Source organism: Salvelinus sp. IW2-2015, unplaced genomic scaffold (assembly GCF_002910315.2).
Source record: "Salvelinus sp. IW2-2015 unplaced genomic scaffold, ASM291031v2 Un_scaffold5576, whole genome shotgun sequence".
In the NCBI taxonomy this organism is placed as follows: Eukaryota; Metazoa; Chordata; class Actinopteri; order Salmoniformes; family Salmonidae; genus Salvelinus; species Salvelinus sp. IW2-2015.
This window is the reverse complement of record NW_019946841.1, coordinates 4,249-14,948: the sequence shown is the minus strand read 5'-3', so window position 1 is coordinate 14,948 and position 10,700 is coordinate 4,249. Positions and strand designations below refer to the sequence as shown.

The 10,700-nt window shown below is 42.9% G+C and overlaps 1 protein-coding gene and 2 non-coding genes across 5 annotated transcripts; 1 reads left to right on the top strand and 2 right to left on the bottom strand.

The window, feature by feature from the left end:
* Window positions 1-213: 213 nt before the first annotated feature.
* LOC112078359 (uncharacterized) lies at window positions 214-7,539 on the top strand. 3 transcript variants are annotated; one of them, XM_024144631.2, is made up of 6 exons: window positions 214-687; window positions 1,815-1,978; window positions 2,318-2,399; window positions 2,590-2,883; window positions 5,705-6,025; window positions 6,379-7,539. In XM_024144631.2, the coding sequence occupies exons 2-6, from the start codon at window positions 1,907-1,909 to the stop codon at window positions 6,777-6,779; spliced, it is 1,170 nt and encodes a 389-aa protein (XP_024000399.1). In that variant the 5' UTR covers window positions 214-687; window positions 1,815-1,906; the 3' UTR covers window positions 6,780-7,539. The 3 variants fall into 3 exon arrangements, with proteins under 3 accessions (XP_024000399.1, XP_024000400.1, XP_070298132.1); XM_024144632.2 differs by having other exon boundaries at window positions 214-747; XM_070442031.1 differs by having other exon boundaries at window positions 214-1,978.
* A 1,917-nt stretch (window positions 7,540-9,456) lies between these two features.
* Window positions 9,457-9,530, bottom strand: trnak-uuu (transfer RNA lysine (anticodon UUU)). The gene has a single exon. It is a non-coding gene; the product is annotated as a tRNA-Lys (tRNA).
* Window positions 9,531-10,222: 692 nt separating this feature from the next.
* trnat-ugu (transfer RNA threonine (anticodon UGU)) lies at window positions 10,223-10,295 on the bottom strand. The gene has a single exon. It is a non-coding gene; the product is annotated as a tRNA-Thr (tRNA).
* Window positions 10,296-10,700: the final 405 nt, after the last annotated feature.

The window sequence follows — 10,700 nt, the reverse complement described above, 5'->3', positions numbered from 1 at the left end:
TCCCATAGGGCGGCGCAGAATTGACCCAGCGTCTTCCGGGGTAGGCCGTCATTGTAAATAAGAATTTGTTCTTAACTGACTTGCCTAGTTAAATAAAATGTGTGCATTCCTGCATCTGCAGGAACCCCTCTTTGTAATTGTACTGTACATTAGGTGATGCACAATAACGTTTGACGCCAACCACCGACAAACCCCACAGAAGAAGGGGCGGGGGCAACAACGGTAGCTAACTAGCCGTACACCGGTAGACAGTGTCCTTCGACACCAGCGATGTTTTCATGCAGTTCTGTTAACGGCGAGGGCAGGTGTTGGGCAAGCGGGAGCAAAGGACACTGTTTACCGGTGTCGCCCCCCCTCCTCCTAGGAATGCTCCAAATTGCGGGCGACAATCAGTAGTTTTTAGGTTCCTTTTGGGTCTGGTTTGACACACTCGAATGACATGGGCGGAGGAAAGAAAATATTGAATGTGATGCGTTGCCTGTCCAGATTAGAGTGGGGGCAGATAGAATGGTGTTGAAAATGATATATATATATAGCGCTGGAAAGGTCATCACTGGATTACGGAAGTGTAGCATATGGATCAGCATCTCAGACAGCTTTTTTTTTTTAAAGCTAGATGTAATCCAGGCCCAAACCCTAAGAATATGTTGTGGAGCAGTCAGGACCTCCCCGGTGGCAGCGATGCAGGTAGAGTTGGGAGAGATGCCGTTATAGTTAAGAAGACAACAGCTAACCATCACATATAGGGTAAATCTACAAGGACATAAGGTCACACATCCTACAAAAAATGTGCTCATTGAGCGCTGGGAGCATGAGCGAAGTCTGAATACAAAGCTTTGGGTGGATAGGTAATGGCATGGCTAGAGAGATTGTGTTATTTGGAAGGAGTTTAGCCCCTCTGTGGTTTTCATGCTATCCCACCTTGGTTGTTCCCTCAGCCAGTGATAGATCTAGGGTTGCTTGAGAGGCTAATAGATGTTGAGGAAGGAGTAGATTCAGTTGTAAGTGAACATTTAACAACACAGTACTATGCTTTCTTTAATATATTCACAGATGGATCTAAGGAGCCTAAAACAGGCAGGACAGGAACAGCTTTTAGAGGTTAAGGTGGCAGTGACGAAAAGAGCAACAGGTCATTTATCTGTTTACACAATGGAGTTGACCATACTCTTGGCTGTGGAGTGGGTGGAGGAGGTGAGGGTGACGGGGTAGTCATCTGCTCTGACTCCTGTGCAGCACTGATGAGCTTAAATTCATGTGTGTCTCAGAGCAGACAGGATGTATTGTAGAGGTTTTGCAGTGCTTGTCTAGGGTGAAACAGATGATGGTAATTGTGATGTTCCTCTGGGTACCAGCTCACGTGGGAGTAGAGGGGAATGAGGAGGTGGATGTTATCACCAAGCAGCCTCTTAAACATCCTAATGTTGAAATGGAATTGTCAATCAGTAAAGCAGAAGCCAAGGGTTTATGAGGACAGTGGTTAAAAACGTAAAAACAAATGGCAAGAGTTGTGGAACATGGAGGGAAAGGGAAGACACCTGTATAATATCTAGGAAATGTGGAGGGCAGGGAGGTCCTCAGACTGAGAGAGAAGGGAGGAAAGTGTGATCACAAGGCTGAGACTGGTTTCATCATTGTCAGGAGGAGATGGAGACAGTGAAACATGTTCCATTTCAGTGCCAGCAATATGTGAGGGAAAGGGAGAATTTGTTGTTAGATTTAAGGAGTAATGGGGTTAAGGAGCCAATATTAAGTGAACTGCTGGGGAAATCTTCAGGGGGTGTAGTATTTCATGATGTATTTTGCTTCCTTAGGGAGATGAGAATAATGGGTAGGATTTACATCTTCCGGTCTCTGGTTAACACTCCAGTCCAGCTGGTGGCGGTAATGCACCTTAAAAAATCCAATGAAGAAGAAGAAAACGAAAGTAGTTATTTCTCAGGACATCCAAAGCTCTGGGAGAAAAATCTATAGTTTGGTAATTAACTCTATTCTATTGGAAATCTGTTCGTTTGGGGGCGGGGGTGGCATAGGATACTTGTTTCTTAAATAGTTTGTAACGTGTATGTAATGAATGAATGTTGTTTTAATGGACGCCATTTGTCTTTGAAAAATAAAGTTTTTTTTATAGGGCTGTATTCATTAGTGCACACCGTAGCAAACCAAAGCAAAACGTTTTGCAACAGAAACGAGAGTTTCTTAGTAGGCTGCTATTTTAGGGATGGCTAAATACTTTTAGACATAACACAACAATAATCCACATGTTGTTTTAGACATAACAATAATCCACAATCTTAACATGCTTTCAATTCCACAGATGTTGAATCCTTGGGCAGTAAAGCACGGCATGGGTTGGAAATTCTTCTACTGTGTTTTGACATTGATGGTTGGCCTTCTTGGTACGTTTGTCCTAAATGAATCATTTTAGATACACTATGTTCTTTTTGTGTGAACTGGCCTCTGGATCTACATCATTGAGTGTGTTCAATGTATTAGCCTAATGTCAAATATGTTGAGGATTTAGTTAGGCTACAAATATGTAAACCTAATAATCCCTCTATTTCTTTTGCTTCCCGACCGTTTCCACAGAATGCCCCTCGATTRGTAATGGTATCATTCTTAAAACTGTGAATTTGAAGGACAATGTCACTCTCCCTTGCAATGCAACCTGTGACATTGGCATCGTTTGGAGGATTGTGGATGGCCAGGTCGTTGCCAAGATTGACCAAGGAAAATTTACTGAAGGAAAGACCTTTGAGAAGAGGGTGGAAATCAACAAAGACCTCTCTCTCACAATATTCTCTGTGGTGTACAATGACAAGGGCTCATATGAGTGTATCTGTCGATTGCATACTGTTGCAGATGTAACGCTAGATGTTCTGGGTAAGTTGAAGAGACATGATGAAACGTTACATATTGAATGTTGACTGGGAACAGGAACTATCACTGCTTTACTCAGGGATAGATTTGAAGAGTTTATTTCCAAAATGCTATAACCACCATTTTTTTCATAAGAAATTATTGGTATGGGTACCTTCAAGTGTGTAAAATATTACTGTTCTCAGATTTTTGTCCATAGATGTTTATGAAAATAATTTTTTGCTAAATGCTATATATCCATTGTTTATCTGGAATGGAATGTTCCTATCCTGTATATCTGACAGTGATATGTGATTGTCTCGCCTACACCTAGGTATCTTAAAGGGATCTAATTTTATTTGTCACATACACATGGTTAGCAGATGTTAATGCGAGTGTAGCGAAATGCTTGTGCTTCTAGTTCCGACCATGCAGTAATATCTAACAAGTGATCTAACCTAACAATTTCACAACAACTACCTTATACACACAAGTGTAAAGGAATGAATAAGAATATGTACATAAAAATATATGAATGAGCGATGGCCGAACGGCATAGGCAAGATGCAGTAGATGGTATAGAGTACAGTATATACATATGAGATGGAGATTGAGTAATGTAGGGTATGTAACCATTATATAAAGTGGCATAGTTTAAAGTGGCATGTCCACCGGACGTGCTACCTGTCCCAGACCTGCTGTTTTCAACTCTCTAGAGACCGCAGGAGCGGTAGAGATACTCTTAATGATCGGCTATGAAAAGCCGTGAACAGGCAGTGGCTCGGGTGGTTGTTGTCCTTGATGATCTTTTTGGCCTTCCTGTGACATCGGGTGGTGTAGGTGTCCTGGAGGGCAGGTAGTTTGCCCCCGGTGATGCGTTGTGCAGACCTCACTACCCTCTGGAGAGCCTTACGGTTATGGGCAGAGCAGTTGCCGTACCAGGCGATGATACAGCCCGACAGGATGCTCTCGATTGTGCATCTGTAAAAGTAGTGTTTTTGGTGACAAGCCGAATTTCTGCTGCGCCTTCTTCACCACGCTGTCTGTGTGGGTGGACCATTTAAGTTTATCCGTGATGTGTACGCCGAGGAACTTAAAACTTTCCACCCTCTCCACTACTGTCCCGTCGATGTGGATAGGGGGCTGCTCCCTTTGCTGTTTCCTGAAGTCCACGATCATCTCCTTTGTTTTGTTGACATTGAGTGTGAGGTTATTTTCCTGACTCCACACTCCGAGGGCCCTCACCTCCTCCCTGGAGAGGGCTGAGAACGCGCCCTTGTGGGGCCCCAGTGTTGAGGATCAGCGGGGTGGAGATGTTGTTACCTACCCTCACCACCTGGGGGTGGCTCGTCAGGAAGTCCAGGACCCAGTCGCACAGGGCGGGGTCGAGACCCAGGGTCTCGAGTTTAATGACGAGTTTAGAGGGTACTATGGTGTTAAATGCTGAGCTGTAGTCAATGAACAGCATTCTTACATAGCTATTCCTCTTGTTCAGATGGGTTAGGGCAGTGTGCAGTGTGATTGCGATTGCGTTGTCTGTGGACCTATTGGGGCGGTAAGCAAATTGGAGAGTGTCAGGTAGGGTGGAGGTGATATGGTCCTTGACTAGTCTCTCAAAGCACTTCATGATGACGGAAGTGAGTGCTACAGGGCGGTAGTAATTTAGCTCAGTTATCTTAGCTTTCTTGGGAACAGGAACACTGTTTATCTGCTTCCCCAGAGTCAGATGAGCTTGTGGATACCATTTGTATGTCTCTGTGTTCGGTATGAAGGAAGTCAGAGGTAGTTTCGCGAGCCATTGCTAATTAGCATTAGCGCAATGACTGGAAGTCTACGGGTATCTGCTAGCATGCTAGCACATACTGTACCAATAGACCATGCTAGCAGATACCCATAAGATACCCATAGACTTCCAGTCATTGCGCTAACGCTAGTTTGCGCTAACAATAGTTAGCAACTTCCTTCAAACTGCACGCAGAGACATACAAATGGTATCCGCGAGTTCATTTGACTAATTGCCAAAATCTCGAAGTATCCCTTTAAGATGAATGCGCTCACTGTAAGTTGMTCTGGATAAGAGAATCTGCTAAATGACTCAAATGCTAAATGTAAATGTTTTACATACAGATCTCACATTACTGTATTGAATTTTTATTTATTTAAACATTGATGTCACAAATTAATTTATTTGTACATTGTTTTATTAAAAATATAGTTTTTTTGTTACATCTGACTGTAAAACATAGTAGTACTACTTATTTATCTGAGAGGAGGATATATAGCGTTTTTCCCCCAAAAAAATTGTCTCTGAAATGAAACCATCCAGTGATAGATTTKAAACAAATACATGTGTGTCATTGAACTACCCCATGCCACGATTACATTGTGAAAAATCATACCAATATCTTTCATCATTTCAAATGACAGTAAAATCTAATTTACCAACATTTCTGAAACTGGATATATAGCGTTTTGGAATGAAAGTCTTCATTTATGGATTTGCAATTGTTACAATATTGTAATATTGGCCAGAACCACTGTTTTTCTGAAGTCAGTGTGTAATTCAAACTTTACATACTGTTGATTTGTGTTTTAGAGTTGTGATCAATGATCGTAATATAATTCTGTTCTTTATTTGTGTCTATTCATCTCACTTCCCTCATCCTCCTCTCCTTTTGGCTTTCATACTATTCTAACCTTAAACCCCCCAGCACCTTCTCGCTCATCTTCTCCCACCAGTCTGTTAATTGTCATACATTCCATGTAGACCGATATCTAATCCAATTGCCTTTCAAAATTGCACAGCATTCAAGGCCCACCCCTCTTCTCTCTCCTCATCTAACAGTCCCGACAGAAATATCAGCTCACGTCGGAGATAATGTCACACTTCACTGCTATGGCTCGACCAATAAGCAGGCGACCGATGGTGAGAAGCATGTCCAGTGGGAGAAAGATGGACAGACTGTCCTGAAGATTGACCTGATCAATACTACCTATGGCCCTGGATTCATGAACAGGACATCAGTGACCAGGGATGGTWACAGAGAGGGTGACCTCTCTCTCACCATCACCGATGTACGCTCGTCTGACCAGGGAACCTACCTGTGCTTCTTCAACCGGGATAGTGACCCAGGATATCCACATGGAGTCACTCTCACTGTCAAAGGTGGGATGTCTATTGAATGCATTGCTCACTATTGTATTTAATATTCACTTTTTAACGTATAGACCTTGTTCTTTGTCTTATTATTATCATAGTAGTAGATGTAGTGTTAGTGTAATATTTCAAGAGAATAGTATTTAGTCGTGGCAGTCTTGCTGTTTTGTATTGTTGTCTGCGCTAGTTGAAATTATAAACTGGGTGGTTCGAGCCCTGAATGCTGATTGGCTAACAGCCGTGGTATATCAGCCTAAGACCACACCCCCTCAGGCCTTATTGCTTCAGTATAATATTGTTGTCATATCCCTTATCTTTGCTGCACTAACACGAATATGCTCTATCTTTCTGTCTTTCTCTAGAAAAGCAATTGGAGCCTGCAATGATTGATAGTGAAAGGAGTAGAGTACCAGTGATAGGAATAATAATTCTACTTCTGTCAATCATTTGTGTGCTGGCGATGCACAAGAKAAACAGGAGACAGCCAACAGAGGACTACACAGTCACTAGAACAGAGGACAACACGATGATTAACGTAGCATCACCACCACATCTCTCCATCGAGGAACTTCCTGTTCCAGTTCAGGATAGCCAACCGCTGCCAGGAGTCCGAAGAATCCAGAGTTGTTGTGATGATCATCTTGATGAGACCACGTGCCCTGAGGGGATGGATGAACGCACAGAGGAAGAGGAGGAGCTCCATCTCCCTGTTGCTGAACGTGGGACACTGCTAGAGCAGAGAAGAGTAAACACAGGGAGTTGAGTTATGTATGAAGGTAGTCTGTTTTGGTTGACAACTTCTTTTGTTTGTAAAATGTTGGATGAATTGTCTATGTTCACTGAAGTGGATGTGGATGTCTTCCTATCATAGTTTACTGTTTGAATCGGTAGCCAATGACTGTAGCTTGATTGGCTTGGATCAAATGATACAGGGTTTGTTTTGTCTATGGCCCAGTCTTTGCTGATGTCCTGCCTAGTCTTCCAGCCTCACTGGTGGCTTAAATTGTTTTCCCTGTGGACTCATTTTTAAGGCCAGCAATTTTACACCAGCATAAGCATTTTATAGGGGGGGGGGGGGGATATAAAGGAGGTTCCTTTAAGTGTGTGGATATGAAAGGGAAGCTGGTAGGGTAAAAGGAGGAATAATAATCTCTTTGGTGGTGGTGCTACTGATATGTAACTGAAAGGTTTGCTAGTCAAATCAACGTCACATCTAATCTGGCCTTGCTTGATATCTCAGGGGATACACAGTACATGTAATACACAATACCCCCACAAGGAGCATACGTACACCATCATTTTTTAATGTGAACTGTGAATATTTTTGGGTCAGTGATCCCTACCCTAAATCCTAACCTTAAACCACAAGCAATACCTTAATCCTTACATTAACTATTTTACATTTCAACTTCTGTGGGGTAGGCACGTCCCAAGGATCCTCAGAAACAGATTAATGTATTATTATAATATATTACATGATATGTAATAAATATATGCATTTGCTAAATGATATAAAGAATGGTTGCTATATTTACGTTTATTTTATTCAAATGTAAGAAATACTATTGTTCACAAAGTGTTAGCCTGTGTCGAAACTGTTTTGAGCAACTGGCGCAAGCACCTGTAACTTTTGTAGTGATTGTCAGTCTTTTCGGTGAGCCGGATCATTTGGCTCCGTTCACGTCAGATTTGTCCTGCAAAACAATGTCATATTTTTTTACGCACTGAAAAAAAATCTGCATGGACCAGATTGTCGTGATCTCCTCACTATTTATTGTTTCTGCAGTGAGGAATCACCCACTTTAGAATTATTTGTAATTTATCTGCAGAAACAATAAATAGCTCATAAAGGAGTAGTAGCAGTATGCAAATCAGGAGCCAAATGAACAACTCTTTCACCAATGTGATTCGGTTCCGTTCAGAAAGAGACTTTAATTCGCTTACTACCCAAAGCTAAGAGCCAATTGGTGCTTGATCCGAAAATGTGGTCTGAGGTGCCCTATGGAATGTATGACAGAAATGTGGGCCAAGCAGAGGCCAACTTGAGCTCCATACCGCATCGCCATGGCCTCTCAAATGTTGTAACAATGCAGAGGGCATGATTGGTTGAAGGTAGGTGAGGTCGGAGGCCTGTATAAACATAAACTCCCTTCCTTGACAGCTGCAAGTAATTAGCGAGTATTCAGACCCCTCTAGCAACACATTTTAAAAAAATCGACTAGCGACAAATCTAGCAACTTTTTCTGGTGTTATTGGAGACTTTTGGAGACTGACGTGAAAGCACGTACCGTTCTTACGCTTCTCAACGAGCAGCGGGTGCTGCCGTGGGCCCCACCCCCGCCCAAAAGCACTCACAGGCGCCAGTTCTAGCGCAGCAGTCCCTCCCAACTGCAGTCAGAGCAGGAAGATGTTCACCCCTCCACGTCCAGACTGCAAATGAATCGCGCATGCGGGAAGCCCACTGGCTGATCTCGCCCTGGCTTACATTCAGGGTGGATGTAAAATGTTCTTTGTCTAAAAATAATCACTGGATTTGACTCACACAGCCTGTCACTTACTCACCTTGTCCACTGTGTGTATGCCTCTCTGTGACATAAGCTAAACATCAGCTGGCTAGCTCATCATGTCTCAGTCTAAACTGTACACTCAAAAATACAGAAAGGAGTGGGAATCAAACCTGAATTCAAAGGCTGGCTGAAGCGTTTATTGGAGATGATACACGGGCATACTGCCTGTATTGTAAGGCTGATTTCTACGCCAAACTTTGTGATGTAAAAAAACACATGACAACTCAAAAACATACTCAAAAGGCAAAGCCTTATAACAGTTCCACCCAAAACAAGCTGGCAATATGGTAAAAAATGGACTGCAAAAAAGGCTGATGCCACCATGCGATTAGTTATCGTCGAACACTGTTCCATGCTGGCATGTGATCACATTGGAGAAGCACGTAGAGCTGCTTTCTCAGACTCCACTGCTGCTACCCACTTCAAAATGCACAGGACAAAGTGCACAGAAATTATTAATGGTGTTCTAGCACCATACTTTCTGAAAAAGTTGGTTGCAGATGTGGGTGACCAGCGTTTCAGCCTCCTCCTCGATGAGTCCACATATGTAAGTGTTTCAAGTACCTGGGGGTTGTGATGAGGTACTTTAGTTACACCAAGCAGACAATTGTATCAACATTTCTGGGGCTTGTTAGGTTGGAGGAAGAGATGACAAACTATAGCCCGTGCTGTTGTGGCTTTCCTCGAGAAGTGTTGTCTTAAAAAGAGAAACCCCTGGTGATATGGACTGACAATGCCTCTGATTCCAACTAACCTCAGTCACAGAAGCTATCGAGGCTGATAATAATATTCGTTAACGTTCGTTCTGTCTAGGCAGATGAGGAAGAAGGCGCTTGCACCCGAGAGCGGTTAAAAAACAGATGTAAAAATACACGCCCGAACAGGGACTTGAACCCTGGACCCTCAGATTAAAAGTCTGATGCTCTACCGACGTGAGCTATCCGGGCTCTGACTGGCAGGGAAAGGGGAAATAGTTTGATTTTAAAAAGTCGTTAAGTAGATCACGTTTCAACTTGTTAGGAAGGCGAGCCATTCACTACTGTTGCCGATGACTGCATTATTTCTGTGTTGCTCAGCTCAAGAGCTAGGGGGCACTTTTCAACCACATCGCTAACGTACTGTAAGTGTATTACAGGCAGCACCGTAGCGTTATACCACAGATGAATAGAGGTTACTAGCTTTGGTTTTACCCACAGGTGAACAGGGTGAACACTGTGGGTGAACACAGGAACACTGTGAACACAGGGTGAACAGTGAACACTGTTATCGTATCTTTGGTTATACTAACGTTAACTTAGCTAGCTACTGTAGCTACATCATTAGCTCGCTAGAGTGTTCCATTTCATTCTGTGGTCAGCTAACCCAGTACCGGGTGTAAAGATACACTGTTGGCCATTTGTAGAGTGTTAATATGCACGGAAAAGCTATTGTCAGCCTCTTTGTTGCTTTAATCTTCATTTGTTGGCAATTCATTGTTTTCCCTCTGATCAACATACGTAATTTATTAACGTCATTAACTGTGAGCAAAAAAACTGAGACTAACGCATAGTGGCCGTTTTTCTTTATCCTGTCCATGTTTAGGACGTGAATGAACGACGTGTGTTGATCAGATGAAGGGGGGAAAAGGAAAAAACTGTACAGGCCCCAGCGAGATTTGAACTCGCGACCCCTGGTTTACAAGACCAGTGCTCTAACCCCTGAGCTATGGAGCCCTGTTCTGTTGAGGCTGAAACGCAATCGCTTTTTGACTGTGACCTGGATAGTTTTCATTAGAGCCCCATACACGTTCTGAAACAATATATGGTTGCTTGCAAAGGCCTACATTTATCGATTTGATTGTATTGTAAAGACATCTCTATGTCAGTATTTTAAATCCACACTATAAAGACAACAACAATATCCTGCATTCTGACTTGCAATGTGTGTTCAACTTCAACCACTAGATGGCGTCAAAGAACTGCATTTGTCAACAAGCCGTTCAGAAGTTGATTGTAGCCTGTCATTTGTTGCGGTCAAGTGGATAATTAAGCAATAACGCAMGAGGGGGTGTGGTATATGGCCAATATCCGCTGTCCTCTGTACAACGCAACGCGGAGTGCCTTCATACAGCCCTTATC